The sequence below is a fragment of the Pieris brassicae genome, chromosome 4 (genome assembly GCF_905147105.1).
Source record: "Pieris brassicae chromosome 4, ilPieBrab1.1, whole genome shotgun sequence".
Taxonomy (NCBI): domain Eukaryota; kingdom Metazoa; phylum Arthropoda; class Insecta; order Lepidoptera; family Pieridae; genus Pieris; species Pieris brassicae.
This window is the reverse complement of record NC_059668.1, coordinates 21,542,981-21,562,321: the sequence shown is the minus strand read 5'-3', so window position 1 is coordinate 21,562,321 and position 19,341 is coordinate 21,542,981. Positions and strand designations below refer to the sequence as shown.

The window sequence follows — 19,341 nt, the reverse complement described above, 5'->3', positions numbered from 1 at the left end:
ACCCACAGTCTCTGTTAAGAAGACACTCTGTTTTTATGTTCTAATTTTCACTTAGCACTCACACTAATTCACTAAAACGAATAGTGTTCTAATCTATCCCATATACAGCACATATAAAGTTTATTGAAATTGAATTAAAAAAAAATATATATATATAAGAACTTACAAGCACAGGAGAATTTCCACCGATGAGATGGAGAACAGTTTCCACCAAGACGTCCAGCGTGTTCAGACACAAGACATCCACGTCTGGGTCCAGCTCATCTTCGTCCAGCTGTTCGGTGTCCTCCTTCTTCCAGAGAAGCGCCACCAGCTCGCTCAACATATCAGCACACTGGCTCAATTCGTCTCTTCTCGCCAAATGGACGCGTAAATGGTGGCAGGCGGTTGTTAGGACTATATTCCTTGCTTCTGTAATTTTTTGAAGTGAAATTATTTTTTTCGTTAAGCGCCATCTTTTTCTTGTACTCTAACCACAGGGTTAGGGTTAGGTTAGGGTACAGACCCTACTAGGGTTGATTCGAAGCCATTAATAACAAAAATATATAATAACGATAACAATCATAGTAATAATTATATTAAAATTAATGAAATTCTGTAATAATATTAGTAAAAGGTAAAATGAAATAATTGTATTATTTGTATTCATCTAATTTAACTTTATCTAACCAAGAAAACACTTTTTTAACGGATTGATTGCTATGTATTATTTTTTAAACGTATTAAACTTATAATTATTTTACATAATTTTAAAATTTCCCGACGTACCGTTTTAAAATTATGTAAAATAATTATAAGTTTAATGTAAAAGTTATCTGAATAAATACTTTATTTAACCAATTTCTGTAAAGTTAAAAACAAGGTCATAAAGAAGTTTCACTTCTTACGTGCGTACACGCACACATTTTTTTATTTAAACGTTTTTTTTTAATTAGCTTTATTATATATGGCTATATTATAATAGAGAAAATATGAAAATCTTTCACTGTTTGCTTCATCCGAACTTGCTTCCAAGCCTGATCGACTTAGTGACCTTCAAGAAAAGAGCGAACCAGATCTCAGAAGATTAACAACGCACTTGCGAGACTTCAGGCAATGTGAGGACAACATGAGAACATCGGATGAGAAGAAGATATATAAAAAAATACTGAACGAAAGAAACTTCATAATAAACTTAGGGATCGTCCTCTCGCCTAAATATATCATCATACTGAAATAACCTCCATTTTAAATCTGTTTATAAAAATACCAGTTAAATTTAAACACATCTACCAATATATACCAATAATGAGTAAATCCTACCAGGCTCCTGTCCAAGCGGTCCCTTCAGTATCTCCTGAGCAGCCGCTAATCTGGCTCTAGCCAATGTCGCGGGAACATTAGCAGCAAATGCATCCAAAATGGAAGCGGAGATCCTCGCAGCTTCCACTGGCCCGAGGGCTGATGATACCTCTCTGGCCACACTCGCCCATGATGTCATCAGGGCCACCTAAACCCAGACAACGAATCAGAGGCTTAATATAATGTTTTGACGTTCATATTTATCTTAGACAACGTATAGAGAAAACACGTGGAGGTATTAGGAAAGACTCTTCGAAAGAAAGAGAGGCTTCAGTATATGGTTTTTTTTAAATAAAATGACAGTTATCATTTTACAACCTCGTAATTCTGAATTGGCATCAACTTAACAATAGATAATGCGAATTGCGCCATCTATGTTTGGCATTAGCAAACTTTATACGTATCGGTACGATCACAAGACTGTCAACTATCATTTACAGGTGCTGAGCCACTCTTTCTACTTCCAGGAAAGAACCGGATAGTCTCCACAAACTGGTAAGGGTGGGGTGTGATGGCAGAAGTCAGGGCCCAAATTAAGACAACTATGGATGTCAAGATCCCTAATGCCCTGAAAAGCTGAGGGTAGAGCGGTGCGGAGGCGGATTTTCAAGACAGGTTTGACCTTCAGTAATGAAGACTACGAAAAAGAAGAACGTATCGATGCCGATCAGTTCCTATTTATTTATTATTTATTAACACTTCGTTACATAAAAAAAATGAACATAATTAAATCAAAAGGAGGACAACTGGCGGCCTTATCGCTTTCGAGCGATCTCTTCCAGGCAACCATTGTGAGTAAAGAAAAATAAATAAAAATGCATTCAATTACATAGGATAGGCAAGAAGTGCATAAATACATGTTATAGACAGTTATTAAGACAAAACTTAACAGGACCAAAAAAATCAAACTAAACTAAAAAGATGATATATGAAAAATAAAAAGTAAAAAGACACATAAATCACGATAATTTAAGATAATTCTCACGTCAGTTAGTGGTTAGTAAGAAAGTTGGGGATACGATGTGGTCAGGTGATATATGTACAGAAGAGATTTAAAGGAAGATAGAGAAGGAGCTAAGCGAATTACATAGCCTAACTGCAGACCTTAAAGGAATCGCCAAAAAAGGAGGAGTTATGTGATGGGATTTCAAGGGTATAGTTTTCGGAAGCGTAAGCTACAGTTATGGGCTCCCAAAAATTTTAAATCATTTTTGAGATAGGAAGGAGTTTTAGGGTTGTACAGGATGGAATATATATTATTATAGTTAAATACCTGCGCAGGCGCCAAATGCTCCCTATGCGGGTGCTGAGCTAGAGCTTTTAAAGCGTGCAAGGCCGCCCTGACATCCCTTCTGAAGCTGTCTTCGTACTGTCCTCCCGTGGCTCGGGCGAACAAGCACCGCGATCGAACGGCCAACCTGAAGACGGCCCCGAGGGACCGCAGGCATTTGCGGATAGGTTCCTGCCCTTCGGCGCCTGCCGCCCATTCGGCGCAATGTTGCACGGACGAGAGTAAACCTCTGCAAATAGTTTACTCCAGTTAATTAATTCGTATTCGTTCTGTATATTCCAGAAATCCTGAAAGGTTTTTCTTACGTACACCAATGATTGCTAGTATTGGTGTACGTAAGCGTATACGTACAAAGACAACTGTCTAGTTTAAAAAAATATTATGTGAGAAAATTAGCACCACAGGCCTAGTGTGAATATTGAAAAGGACAAAACGATTTGAACTAGTGAATTAGTGTTGGTGAACGTTAGTATTACGCTAAAGTGTGGTAAGTGAAAAAATAAAACACAAGAAAAGAGTGCCTTCCCCGTAATCGATTCGAATCAATGAGTCTAGATCGTAATGTTTTACTTAAAACACAAGTAAAGAAAAATATATAACACAAGTATAGAAGAGATATTAAATAAGTACCCGCAAACAACATCGGCTCCGCGTTAAAAAAGTTTTTAAAAATAGTCAAAGTGAGAAAAAAGTTCTAAAAAGTTACTAAAACTGTGTCAAACTGTAACCTGCAGTGATACAAGTTGGAGTATAGACTTTATATAAAACATTCTGGAGGAAAATAGTGATAAAAGTTTCAACGAACAAAATTCAAATTTAAAAAAATTATCAGTGCAATTCTAAATGAAGTTGAAAGAAACGGAGAGTTAATCAAACTATATCTGTTGGACTAATTACGATACGATAGTGATAAAACAAAGTTCCTAATATATACTTATTTAAAATTACCTTCTTAAAAACTATAAAATAACCCGCATCACTAGTAATAAAACACGAAACAGCGCCATCTATTATCAGAGTTAACAAACTAAGGACAGTGAAATAAGAAGTTACATTACTCCCCACAAGATGGCAGCACTCGTAAAAATTGAGCAAAAATGCGCTGGATGTACACGAGAACTTCATACCAATGAACATCTTATATGTATGCTATGTAATTACGGATATGATTTGGAATGTGTAAATATTCCCCGAGAACTTTTTAAAACCACTACGAACTTGGACCAGAAAACATCATGGAAATGCCAAGATTGCCGTTGTGTAATGCCTAAATTTAGTAACACCGATACCCCTATGCGATCACAGAGTATTATAACACAACGAGTGATTACACCTTGCGAAGAAAACAACATCACAATAAGAAAACCAAACACAGTCCAATAATTATGATACAAGTTTTGAAGACCTCAGTCTATTAGGCGACACACTCCAAACTTCTGAAAAAAATGCCGATAACCATATGCAAACCGAACTAACACTGCAAAGTTTATGCGAAATGATAATGATACGTCTGAAAGAAAATAACAAATCTATAATATCCGAATTCCGGAGTACAATTCAAATAGAAATAAACAAGGCTAAATAAAAACAAATTATCTATCTAAACAAAACGATCAAAGAAAACAGGAACTAGAAAAAGTCAACACAAATATAGAAAACTTGTTAAGAGAAAATGAAAAACTAAAACAAAAAATATCGGATTTAAAACATAATACTTCCGCTGCCCCCGTAATCCAATGCATGGAAAGTAATTTAAAGAAAATTGTCATCTACGGCTTTGCTGAATACTCAAAAGAACCAGAACCTACTCTCCACGACAGGCTAATTGCCATGTTTCATGATATCTTACAAGTAGACTTAACGGGCTATATAGAAAAGAAACACTGCGAGGACACAACCACTTGTTATAGAACTTATAAGTAAAAGAATGGTAAAATATATATTAAAAAACAGCCATTACTTCCAAGAAACAAGAATATCTCTGAATATTTAGATGAAAATACACGAAAAGAAAGACAACAATTGCGAGAAGAAATGGTGAAGGCTAGGAAGAAAAGCTTACATGCAGTTATCCGGAATAACCAATTATATATCGAAGGGAAACTTATAAATAATAGAGAAAACAAACAGAACAATAATAATGAGAAAAAGGACATCTTCAACATTTCGCAAAATATAGTAAACAGCGTGTACCAACCAAATAAAACATCACACTACATGTCTACTGACAACCATTCCTTTCGCAAACAAAGGCCAACAATTTAAAGTTTTGTTCCAGAATATTCAACGTATTAACAATAAACAACACATTTTAGAAGCATTCATTGAACAAACCCCTATTTTCAACGCAATATGTATATCAGAGACATGGTTAACAAAGGAAAAACTCAGTATGATTCAATTCAGCGGATATAACATCGCAGCATCATACTGTAGAAGTACGCGCGGAGGTGGTGGCGTCTGCATCCTACTCCAAGACCATTTCGAGTATATTGTAAGAAACGATATTACCAATATGTCCATAGATTATATACTAGAATTATGTGCAATAGAATTACCAAAGGAAACTATATTATTATTACCGATTTATTGGAATAAGAGAGAATAATTTAATTATTAATTAAATTAAATATTATCTTGAATTACATAAACACTAAGTATTCCAAATGTAATGTAACTATAGGCGGAGATCTCAACATAAACATATTAGATACCAATATAAAAACTAGTCAATTCCTAGATTTAATGTTATAAAAAAAACCACACGTACTACTCAAACCACATCAACATGCTTACACTTAATATTCACTAACTTTCACCCAAATAAAACATCCACAACTGTTGAAGATTTGGGTTTTTCCCATCATAACGCAACCATAACAAACATCACCATACCAAAAATTTCCACCACACATGAGACATTCTACACATATAAAAAATCATTTAGCGATGGAAACATATTAAAATTTAAGTCCGCGTTAATTACTGTAGATAATAACAATATTATAACAACATATCATAATATTAACGATAACTATAAAGCATTTCAAGATACGCTTATGTACTAAATAAAAGCATACAAATACGAAGAATAAAAATAAAAAAATATTCATAAGAAACATTGGTTGACGAAAAGCATAAAAATATCCTGCAAAAATAACAAACTATTATAAAAAAATATGAAAAAATGTTTAAAAAAAAATTGTAAATACGGCAAAAAACTACAATACATTAATAAAATGAACAAATCCAATAATAAAGTAAAAACAATGTGGAGTATAATTAATGAACGCACCAATAAAACATTAAAATAATTTCCGAACCCAAACAAGTAGCTAACATTTTCAATAACTTTTTTGCATCTATCGGCGAAGAAAGCCAAATGCAAACAAGTAGACCAAAATGTAATCCCGTACTTTCTCCTTCCGAAAACACAATGTTTCTCAGACCTGTAGACCCTTATGAAATAAATATTTTAATAAAAAATCTTAAAAACAAAAAATATTCACGGTATTGACGAACTTCCACCAAAATTACTTAGGAAATGTGCAGACGCACTCACTCTACCATTCTACAAATTGATAAATCAATCTTTCGAGGAAGGTGTTTTTCCTGATCAACTCAAAATAGCAATAGTGAAGCCCTTACATAAGAAAAACGACAAAACAGACCCAAATAATTATCGTACAATAGCTCTATTACCGACTGCATCAAAGATATTTGAGAAAACAATGTTTAATCGGATGTACGCCTTCTGCGAGAAATATGGGATATTCAATGAATGTCAAAATAGTTTTCGAAAAAACAGGTCAACAACTTTAGCAGTATATAAATTCATATAGGAAGCTCTTAATATAATAAATAATAAATAATACGCAATCGGTCTGCTCCTAGACATGACTAAAGCCTACGACAAGGTACAATATGAAATATTGTCAAATAAACTCTATGGATCCGCGGAAAAACTAACGAATGGTTCAAGTCCTACCTTGAAAACAGAAAACAATTAGTAGAAATAGAATTTTATAATAATGAAACAAAAATTCTCCAAAATTACCGCTCTGACAGTAAAACAATAAAAGCCTCAACACCACAAGGAAGCCTTATTTTTCTCATTTATATAAACGACCTTCCAAAAACCATAGAAGGACCTGGTCCATGTGTTTTATTCGCTGATGATATTTCGAGTATAACCCCCTGTCATGATATCACTAACATACATTCTACACTAAATAATATTCTAACAAAAACTATAACCTGGATGAATGCACACAATCTTGACATAAATTTTGAAAAAAAAAAAAACCAAAACAATAGCATTCCACCCCCGTCAAAAAAAGCCACTTTCTCTAAATTTCTCTTTTAACGACCACACAATAGAACAAGTTAACGAATTTTCATTACTAGGTATAACAATAGACACAAACATAAACTGGAAATCACACATACAAAAAAGAAAATTAAAACTTTCAAAATTTGTATATGCTTTCCGGGAAATTAAAAAGACTACTAGAAAACCGCTCTAACCACCTACTACGCCTATGCGCATGCATGGCTAAACTACGGTGTAATAATGTGGGGAAATAGCACTATTCACAACTCAAAACAGTTAATTCGGATCATAGTTAACATAGAACAAACAGACAACTGCAAACCACATTTCATAAAACTAAACATTTTCACCCTACCCTCATTATACATATTGGAAATCTGTAAATTTTGCCCATACACACAAAGAATTTTACACCACACGCGAAGACATACAGACAAGATACACACTTCGACACAAAAAACGCCTAAACCTACCATCTTCCCGATTACAAATACATGCATCAAGCCCACTAGTCATGTCAATCAAAATTTATAATAAACTACCGGAGACACTAAGAAATGAAAAAAACTAAAAAAAAACTTCTTATACGTAAATGTTATTATAGCGTTAATGAGTACCTAGAAGATAAAAATATAGCTTAATTTCCCTAATCCCTAAATATTCAAAATTAAATAAATAAAAAAATGTTATTCTATTTAATTGGTACTAGCCTGGAGTATGAAGTTTTATGTGCTATTTTTTATCGTGTTGCTATTAGCTATGTTATATAGGTTTCGTAATGCCTTCTTTTGCTGTGCCCTAACAGGGTCCATAATATTGTACCTAGCTTTAAGCCTCATAAACATCTTTTGTAACGTTATGGTATGCAAATAAATACATGAATACATGAAAATCTGAAATAAATAAAACATAATATACAAAAATCTAGAATATCCGCATATATAATTGAATATATAAACGGTAAGAGCGTCACTGATTGCCTGTATTATATATATATATATATAAAACTATTTTAAGGAGAATAATTTGAAGTCACACAACAATATACAATATATATAGTATCTAGAAAATACAGTTCTAGGCTTAAATAAATGTGACACAAACTTAGGAACAACTGATATGATAGGTTTTGTTACCTTTACTATTAATATAATATCTTTTAAGATACCTAGCAATTAGAACCGTTTAATAATTAAAAACTTTGCCATTGTAATGCATAATAATAAATACATTTTAGTTGGATTTTTATTAGATGTTGGTAGATGTCAGCCTGACATTTCAAAATAGTGACGGTAGTACCAATTTCAGACCAAGAAAAGTATGTGCCACTATATGTATCTATTCATAACCATTTATTACATATTATATATATATATATATATTGGAGTATTTCATTTGTGTCAATGTAACTTTTTGGTTCAATAAACTTAACTTAATTTTTTTTTTTAATTAATATATTATAATTGCGAACCAGCACATTATTTGAAATTAATTAATGACAAACATATTCTTACTTATAAACGAGTGCAGCCGAGAAATGCTCCTCGATATAAACGTCGAGCACAGGTCGGAAATGCTGGAATCGGCTCTCATCCAGAAGACTGCAAATCGAAACAAGCACCAGGAACACTGTGCCGGAATGAGGTGTGCTGGAAATTATACAATTCAATAATAAACACCTCTCAGATGTCGTATGAACTCCGGATTTGCATTAATAGACTGCATATGTGTGCGTATTTAACACACACTTGAACTGTTAAGGAGACGGCCACAGACATTTGTCTTACGAGAAGACACTGACTGGTAAATAAATTAGAAGTTAATCAGAAAAATAATCCAGCGAGACTATGGCAGTGAAAAAAATGTATTCAAACTACAATCTGTATTAACAACTGAGCTGTGGTCATACCCTGAAAAGCGCTAGCGAAGTTAAGGTCTGAAAGCTCACAAATTCTTCCTCCACAAAACTTTAAACATTAATTACAAATCTCATGATGTCTAATGAAGTGTTAAAAGGCTGTGCTGTCCTGACCATATCACGAATAATAAACTCCAAAAATAAGAAATTATTAATAAACCAAAAGTATTGAATACCTGTTTCCATCTTCAGTAGAAAACAAGGCAAATAACGCGTCCAGAACGTCCCGAAGGAATTTTATAAGCTCCTCGCAACTCAGTCCGTCTCCCAGTCGCAAAACTCGGAGCAAGGTCTCCTGCACTTTCTCTGGATGCGCCCGCCATTGCAGTAGCGCGAGGAGATCCTCTGAAGAGATTTGTAATAACAATTAATTATACGCAAAAAATACTTTTTAATTAGAACCCATACTTCCTGGAAACTATCACGCGAAAGCGCGTTCAACGCAACTAAGAAAAGCTCTCCAAAGGATATCAATTTACTTAACATACTTTAGTTGATGTATGATATATGAATAAAAGAATTTTGAAAAATAATTGTAGCTTTATATAAATAAAAGAGTTTTAAAAATATATTAAGGTTTTATATAAATAAAATAATTTAAAAAATGTATTGTAGATTTATATAAATAAAATAATTTTAAAAATGTATTATAGTTTTATATAAATAAAATAATTTTAAAAATGTATTGTAGCTTTATATAAATAAAAGAATTTTAAAAATGTATTATAGTTTTATGTAAATAAAATAATTTAAAAAATGTATTGTAGCTTTATATAAATAAAAGAATTTTAAAAATGTATTATAGTTTTATGTAAATAAAATAATTTTAAAAATGTATTATAGTTTTATGTAAATAAAATAATTTAAAAAATGTATTGTAGCTTTATATAAATAAAAGAATTTTAAAAATGTATTATAGTTTTATGTAAATAAAATAATTTAAAAAATGTATTGTAGCTTTATATAAATAAAAGAATTTTAAAAATGTATTGTAGCTTTATATAAATAAAAGAATTTTAAAAATGTATTGTAGCTTTATATAAATATAAGATTTTTTTAAGTTGAGTTCATTCGTTTCAGAGTTACAAACAAAAATATTTTTTTGTAACTCTGGCCTACCAGATAAATGCTGGTATTGGTCAACTCACCATTTTGTGTAAGTTTGGTGGAGCATAGCACTGTACTAATTGTGCAATTTTCTTTGGTACTCCTAGGAAACGACGCAACCACTCCATTGGTAGTAGACGCACGCGCAGTGTCATTAGCGCAAGAAGCCAGAGATAGATAGCTCGCTGTTAATAACCTAGAAAATATTATGGTAAACTTTGACTTTCCATTATATTAAATACTGATTATCTGAGTGTAAAGGGAGTTTTCCAAGCATATATTTCTCAATACAAAAGTTTTAGAGAAATTTTAAGTAATAATAAACATTTATGCTATGTTTTTAATCTACATGTTTATCTTAATGTAATTAGACGCTAAGCAATGCTTACATAACGAATATACATATTTAATGAAATAATATCAAGTGGCACTAAAAACGTTTTTAAGTCTGGGTCTCAGACTGTGTCTGCTTCATGATAATGTCAATCTAATAGGCAAGTAGGTGATCAGCCTTCTGTGCCTGACACACGTGGGCTTTTTGGGTCAAAGGCAAGTCGGTTTCCTCACGATGTTTTCCTACACCGTTCGAGCGAATGATTTAACATAGACAAATAGTCCATTGGTATACGGCCGGGGATCGAACCTACGATCTCAGGGATGAGAGTCGCACGCCCTCTACATATAACGTCATTTAAATCAACATTTTAGCCTCACTTAATCGGCTGTTATAATTAGGGTAAGATTCTAACCGAAGCAAAAAGCCGTGCAGCGGTTAGGAATTCATAATTTCAATATTAATCGTATTTGACTGTGCGTCTGTGTTAATTACGTTGGAAAACAAAGTCGAACAACAATTTGATACGTTCAGTATCAATATATGCATACATACACACGTAGAGGTAAACGAGAGTTAGAGCTAAACCCGAATCCCGTCCCAACAGTTAAGTTGACTATGTATTTGCGTGTTGTTCCCACGAGAATGTAAGTGCGTATTCCTATTTCACCATGCCTCCTGCTGATCTCATGTGGAACATGGTGTTATGGTTGCAGATCCTTACATTAGTTGTGTAATTGGCTATTAAAAAGAGTTCTTCTCTTCCGTTCTACGCCTTTGAGAACTGGCAGTAAATGTAAAATTAGAAGCATTTAATGTATATTTATTTTTTTGGCGTTCATAAGTGTACCTACATGAATAAATGATTTTTGACAAATGTGCTGGAATTTGAACTAAATTAGGCTGTTTAATTTCCGAACCTTACCGTTAGTCATGTGTGTCTGACGGGCTAAGTGAAACTTACTTCGTGGGATCGTCACACTTGTAAACGTGCAGCTCGTGGGAGCCGTCCCGTAGGGTGGCGCCACTTGCCTCCATCAATCGCGCGAAGGAGAAACCGAACAGTTTCCTTTCGTTCTTATCGCGTGCTGAAAATTTGATTATATTCTAAGCTGTCCATAAATTACAAGAATATACTTTGCATATAGACAATAGTGGTCTGTGTGAGTTGCTCTCTAACGACTTTCTTAAAAACACAATTTTCACTAACGATAAAAAAAACTTTATCCATTCACTAACAAACTTAGACAACAGCATCTCGGCTTGTCCTGTTCCGAAATCTATGGAAAGTATTACAATAATAGTTTTTTTTTTGTTAACATAGCTTTTACACATTAAGAAAACACTTTTTAAACGAATTGAAGCTATGTATTATTATGGTCACCGTGACCACGCACGCTGTAAAGCACGCGAAACTAAATTTAAAATTATGTAAATAATTATAAGTTTATAATAATAATACATAGCTTCAATCCGTTTAAAAAGTGTTTTCTTAATAGTTTCATTATAAAATGTCAGTGTAATGTAGGAATGATGGTGTCATGTTAAGATGTTAAATGGAAGAGTCTAGCTGCCCACAACACATGGAGTCATATTATGGAGGTAATAACTAAACATACTTTTTTATAGTATTGTCTTTTATTAACATAACTTTTACACATTAATAAAACACTTTTTAAACGGATTGAACCTATATGTATTATCATGGTCACCGTGACTACGCACGCTGCAAAGCACGCGAAACTAAATTTAAAATTATGTAAATAATTATAAGTTTATAATAATAATACATAGCTTCAATCCGTTTAAAAAGTGTTTTCTTAATAGTTTCATTATAAAATGTCAGTGTAATGTAGGAATGATGGTGTCATGTACTGTTAAGATGTTAAATGGAAGAGTCTAGCTGCCCACAACACATGGAGTCATATTATGGAGGTAATAACTAAACACTTTTTTATAGTATTGTCTTTTATTAACATAGCTTTTGCATATTGAAAGAAAATACTTTTTAAACGGATTGAAGCTATATGTATTATTATGGTCACCGTGACCACGCACGCTGTAAAGCACGCGAAACTAAATTTAAAATTATGTAAATAATTATAAGTTTATAATAATAATACATAGCTTCAATCCGTTTAAAAAGTGTTTTCTTAATAGTTTCATTATAAAATGTCAGTGTAATGTAGGAATGATGGTGTCATGTTAAGATGTTAAATGGAAGAGTCTAGCTGCCCACAACACATGGAGTCATATTATGGAGGTTATAACTAAACATACTTTTTTATAGTATTGTCTTTTATTAACATAGCTTTTGCATATTGAAAGAAAATACTTTTTAAACGGATTGAAGCTATATGTATTATTATGGTCACCGTGACCACGCACGCTGTAAAGCACGCGAAACTAAATTTAAAATTATGTAAATAATTATAAGTTTATAATAATAATACATAGCTTCAATCCGTTTAAAAAGTGTTTTCTTAATAGTTTCATTATAAAATGTCAGTGTAATGTAGGAATGATGGTGTCATGTACTGTTAAGATGTTAAATGGAAGAGTCTAGCTGCCCACAACACATGGAGTCATATTATGGAGGTAATAACTAAACATACTTTTTATAGTATTGTCTTTTATTAACATAGCTTTTACACATTAAGAAAACACTTTTTAACCGGATTGAAGCTATATGTATTATTATGGTCACCGTGACCACGCAAGCTGTAAAGCACGCGAAACTAAATTTAAAATTATGTAAATAATTATAAGTTTATAATAATAATACATAGCTTCAATCCGTTTAAAAAGTGTTTTCTTAATAGTTTCATTATAAAATGTCAGTGTAATGTAGGAATGATGGTGTCATGTTAAGATGTTAAATGGAAGAGTCTAGCTGCCCACAACACATGGAGTCATATTATGGAGGTAATAACTAAACATACTTTTTTATAGTATTGTCTTTTACTAACATAGCTTTTACACATTAAGAAAACACTTTTTAAACGGATTGAAGCTACAATATAAACTTATAATTATTTACATAATTTTAAGTATAAAATTTTCCGACATTTCGCGTACTTTACAGCGTGCGTGGTCACAGTGACTGAAGACAAAAGATGATGACTTGAATGTCAAAAGTATCACAGCTGTTGAGAAAGTTGTATTATCTGTATTTATTTCCCCAGAGTTGATATCAACTAAACGATGAAGCTTCATCTTCATGTTTTCTTTAAATACTTTTTCGGTGTTTTTTTTAAATATGTTAGTCAAAGATATTTCAATAATATATAATTATTGGATTAATACCATTTTAATTAAGAAATCACTATTATCGTTGACTAGTTTTAAAAAAGATTTTACATTTACCTAACTTTTATGACTTTAAAAAGGGCACACAGATATCTAGAAATGAAGGAGTTTATATATATATATATATATATATATATATATATATCCGAAATCACGTATAAACATATCACGATTACTTACTTGAGCAATGCCTAAACTCGATCCGAACGTGCGCGTGAGTGAACGTCTCTAAGGGAACGGTGAGGCGTAACTGTTCGCCCCAAGCTGGGCTATTGTTGTGATACAAAACTAACGACTCATACAAAGTAGAGCCCGTTCCACTGGCACCCCATACGCAATCCTGGAAACAACATATCCCTAATACAATTACACTGATATATTTTAATAAATAGATCGTTTATTTGCAAAGAAATACAGGTTTTATTGACCGAATGCAAAGGTCCCGTCTGAATTCTTTGTATTAGGTTCTTAATAACAACGTCATCTGTTGCGACTATCGGTTTTAACGACCATTTATTATCCCTTCGATGTCTTTATAACAGAATGTAACTGTATATATTTATAGAAGAAAATACAAGCACAGAGTTTAAGATTTTTATTAAATCAAGTCTAATGAGGTCTGCTATAGGCAGACATAGACCAAATGATTTTTTATTCAAAGTAGACGCTGTAACTGATATTTTTTATCTATTACTTTATAAAAATATGATAGTTTAATTAGTGTTCTTAGAGATGCTAAATTTCTTTGTATCACAATTCAATTATTACATCCGCGTAGTATTACTCAACGCGGGGCCCACAGGGGTACAATTTAAATCTTAAGGATATTCAAAAAAAATAATTTTTTTCTCAAATAATTGTTCTCGTAATTTATTTTCATAAGCATTTAAGTGAACATTTTTTTTAAATGAATGAATAAGGTATAAGACACAAACAAATGTACTGGCTAATAAGAAGACAATAGTTAATACATAACAAATGACTTTTCTATAAACAAGTGAAACCCTGTGTGGACGTATGGCATACAGCTTTGGGGCTGTACAGCGAAAAGCAATTTAGAAATAATACCAAGGTTTCAGAACAAAGTTCTTCCGGACATTGTCAATGCACGTAAAAATGAAAGTATCCACAAGGATAAATCTTAATCTGGATACAGTCCTAAATACGGCCTTAGCTCACTTAAACAGGCTACATGACCATGTGAATACTGAGGCAATCCAACTTCTTGATACGACATAAATAAGGCGCCTAAAGATTATTAAACCTTTGGAGTTAATAAACCTAGTGTTCATGAACACTACCTTAGTTTAATTCGTATAGTATTGTAGAAAATTAAGTCAACACAATATTGTATTGTCTTTGGTTAACATAGCTTTTTACACATTGAAAGTAAACAATTCTTTTACCGGAATTTTGTCACCGTGACCATGCACGCTGTAAAGCACGCGAAACGTCGGAAAAAATTAAATTTAAAATTATGTACATAATTATACGTTTATAATAATACAAATAGCTTTAATCCAGTTAAAATATTGTTTTCTTTAAACATTATAATACTTATTAGCTGTAATTATTGTATAGGCTAAATTGTAATTCATGTAAAATCGCAATCTTTTGTAAACATTATTGCAATTAAAGCAATATATATATATATACATATACATAGAGGCACACAGGAACTTTAGAAATGCCAAAGTGGGGCACAAAGGGTTTAGAAACAATCTAATCGTTATAATTATTTAAAAAAAAACATTTTTAAGCAATAGTTGTTTAGATATATTATTATAAAAAAGTTAAATTTAGGTGACATATACATACATTAATAACTTGTCCAGTATTATCGTGCACAGTAACTGTTGCCATGACATTTTTCGCCGTACTCTTCCCGCCTCTTTCGAACTCCGCCCTTTCCAATGTCATGTAGAGATCGTTTCGGACATCTCCGGGCATTATGACGTCGGGGAATCCCCTTTTTGCTGTCACAGTAGCTCCAGATGCCACAGCCTCCGATATACCGCCTTGATTTGTTAGCAGCCTCAGGGCTACTACGATGCCTGTAAGATATATATTTTCAAATATAATATGATTATATTACATTCAGAAAAACGATAGGATTGTTGGCCTAGTAGTTTGAACGTGCACCAATGGATGTGCACCTATGTCCGTAATTAACACTCGCTGGTATGGAAGGTAAACATCGTGAGGAAATGCTTAGACATAAAAGTCAGCGTCAGTCATACAAGACCGACCTAACTAACTGACTAACTAGTTCCGTAATTAACACTCGCTGGTATGGAAGGTAAACATCGTGAGGAAATGCTTAGACATAAAAGTCAGCGTCAGTTATAGAAGGCCGACCTAACTAACTGACTAACTAGTTCCGTAATTAACACTCGCTGGTATGTAAGGTAAACATCGTGAGGAAATGCTTAGACATAAAAGTCAGCGTCAATCATACAAGGCCGACCTAACTAACTGACTAACTAGCTCCGTAATTAACACTCGCTGGTATGGAAGGTAAACATCGTGAGGAAATGCTTAGACATAAAAGTCAGCGTCAGTCATACAAGGCCAACCTAACTAACTGACTAACTAGTTCCGTAATTAACACTCGCTGGTATGTAAGGTAAACATCGTGAGGAAATGCTTAGACATAAAAGTCAGCGTCAGTCATACAAGGCCGACCTAACTAACTGACTAACTAGTACCGTAATTAACACTCGCTGGTATGGAAGGTAAACATCGTGAGGAAATGCTTAGACATAAAAGTCAGCGTCAGTCATAGAAGGCCGACCTAACTAACTGACTAACTAGTTCCGTAATTAACACTCGCTGGTATGTAAGGTAAACATCGTGAGGAAATGCTTAGACATAAAAGTCAGCGTCAGTCATACAAGGCCGACCTAACTAACTGACTAACGAGTACCGTAATTAACACTCGCTGGTATGGAAGGTAAACATCGTGAGGAAATGCTTAGACATAAAAGTCAGCGTCAGTTATAGAAGGCCGACCTAACTAACTGACTAACTAGCTCCGTAATTAACACTCGCTGGTATGGAAGGTAAACATCGTGAGGAAATGCTTAGACATAAAAGTCAGCGTCAGTCATACAAGGCCGACCTAACTAACTGACTAACTAGTTCCGTAATTAACACTCGCTGGTATGGAAGGTAAACATCGTGAGGAAATGCTTAGACATAAAAGTCAGCGTCAGTCATACAAGGCCGACCTAACTAACTGACTAACTAGTTCCGTAATTAACACTCGCTGGTATGTAAGGTAAACATCGTGAGGAAATGCTTAGACATAAAAGTCAGCGTCAGTCATACAAGGCCGACCTAACTAACTGACTAACTAGTACCGTAATTAACACTCGCTGGTATGGAAGGTAAACATCGTGAGGAAATGCTTAGACATAAAAGTCAGCGTCAGTCATAGAAGGCCGACCTAACTAACTGACTAACTAGTTCCGTAATTAACACTCGCTGGTATGGAAGGTAAATAAACATCGTGAGGAAATGCTTAGACATAAAAGTCAGCGTCAGTCATACAAGGCCGACCTAACTAACTGACTAACGACTGATTGAACTTGTGAATTGTGACCTTTCCCGTACTAAAAATGATAATGTAAAGGGAGGAACGAACTTGCTGAGTTTGCTCGTTCTTCTCACAACAAGACTCCTGGTAGACTAATGAACGGATTGCGTAAACCTCCATAAATATACCAACTGTATATAATTAAATAACTTGAATTTGAATTTACCTATTCAGAAATAAATAATCGCAGGAAAAGAAAATCTAAAGGTTGTAGCGCCACTGTTTTTTTTGTAAACGAACCTGCCTTAGTATACATAGACATGACACAGAGCTTAATATAAAAAGAAACATTTGTACATATTTCGAAATAATTAGTAGGGCTAGAGCTTATGCCGAATAATGTACGAAAATTTAATTTTAAATATACTATATGGTTACGAGTTGACTGAAATGTTCCTGTATTTTTGTACAAGTTGGAGACGTTTTCATCGAAACCTATATTACCGCTTCAAGAATGGTCCAGAAAATTTGAATTTACATACTCGTCTACGTTTTCAGGAAGGTGAATCATTTTTTTTTTCAGAGCAATTGTAGTGGTACAATTTGCAGGAAACCCGTCTTCAGAACTAGTTCAAAGTCAACGTCAAAAAATAATTTATTCATATAGGTAACACAATGAACTTATGAACGTCAATCAAATTTTACATTTACTGCCACTTCACAAATCAAGGGCGTAGAACGGAAGAGAAGAACTGGCAATAAACTCTCCGCCACTTTTTTTAAATCGCCAAGTTTTTTTTGTATTACAAAACTAATGTAAGGAGCTGCAACCATAACATCATGTTCCACATGACATCACCAGGAGGCATGGTGAAATAGGAATACGCACTTACATTCTCGTGGGAACAACACGCAAATACATAGTCGAAATAACCAACATCACCGCATACACGAATTCAAATACGACCAGTCACCACAAGTAGGGTCTATCCCTAGTTCATAGTTCATAGATCCCCTAGTTCATAACAATATATACGGTCGAATGGCGAAACCTACTCCTTTTTCGTGGCTTCAGTGGTACGATCCCCGGCTGTGCACCAATGGACGTGCTTGCTATGTGCGCATTTAACATTCAGCTTGCCTTAGACCCAAAGTCGACGCCTTGTGTCAGGCACACTCACCTACTTGCCTATTATACAAATGAACATGAAACAGATTTCTGAATTTATTTTAATTTCTAAATCAATACGGCTTAATATAAACTTACAGTTATATATATTCCGTGTAGAAGTGAAATCTTAGCCTCAAATAACGATTAGCATTATCAAGCTAGAATTTATTGTGACAACAAACTTACCGTAGTTCGGCTGTCCAGGTAAAATGTTGCATTTATTTGTCTGTTTGCGTATTAGCATGTCGTGGAGTTGGTGAAAATCTTTCTCTTCGCATTGGTACACCTGAAATGGAAATTACATTTTGTTTTTTAAACAAAATAATATAATCGCGAATTGAAATCATTATTTACCTTTTTTATTATTATTTAAAGTTAGAATAGTTTATTTTTGAAGAGTACAAAAATACTAGGGATGCATCCAATACCGATATAACGATACTTTTCTAATTACGCGCTTTAAAAAAGTAATGTAATCGAGCATCTTGTTTAATCTAATTGTCAAATGAGGCACAGACTATATACGCCCAGGGAATCCCGTGTTTTCTATTCAGTTTGTTGTCTCTCTCACCCGCTTTGTCCTCGCACGGTGTTTTGAGTACCAAATTGAATAAAATACAGAATAACAAAAATCTTAAGATAAAAAAAATCAATGGCGCTACAACCTTTTTGGTCTTGGCCTCGGATTTTTGTATCTGTTTCATGATCATTAGTTAAACTAATAGGCAAGTAGGTGATCAGCCTTCTGTGCCTGACACACGTGGACTTTTTGGGTCTAAGACGAGCAGGAAACCGGCTCGTCTCACGATGTTTTCCTTCACCGTTCGAGCGAATGTTAAATGCACAAAATCTTATCAAAGTTAATTTTAATTATGAGCAGTTATTCATCATATTTCAATGATTACTCTTAATTCTTAGTTTACTAAACCTTCAATCTTATTCAAGGTTTGTGACTGTTTATATTTTTTAACAAAAATTAATACTTTAACCAAACTTGAT

The 19,341-nt window shown here is 33.5% G+C and overlaps 1 protein-coding gene across 1 annotated transcript in view; it reads right to left on the bottom strand.

Annotated features, from left to right (window-relative positions):
• Positions 1-19,341, bottom strand: part of LOC123708112 (dedicator of cytokinesis protein 4) — a 79,009-nt gene that overhangs the window by 24,301 nt on the left and 35,367 nt on the right. The window contains exons 8-17 of the mRNA XM_045658624.1: positions 18,529-18,628; positions 15,452-15,687; positions 13,814-13,973; positions 11,289-11,412; positions 10,032-10,186; positions 9,060-9,228; positions 8,480-8,614; positions 2,615-2,861; positions 1,303-1,489; positions 167-411 (exon numbers count right to left, since the gene is read on the bottom strand). Coding sequence (XP_045514580.1) covers positions 167-411; positions 1,303-1,489; positions 2,615-2,861; positions 8,480-8,614; positions 9,060-9,228; positions 10,032-10,186; positions 11,289-11,412; positions 13,814-13,973; positions 15,452-15,687; positions 18,529-18,628 — 1,758 coding nt within the window. The remainder of the gene's footprint in view (positions 1-166; positions 412-1,302; positions 1,490-2,614; positions 2,862-8,479; positions 8,615-9,059; positions 9,229-10,031; positions 10,187-11,288; positions 11,413-13,813; positions 13,974-15,451; positions 15,688-18,528; positions 18,629-19,341) is intronic.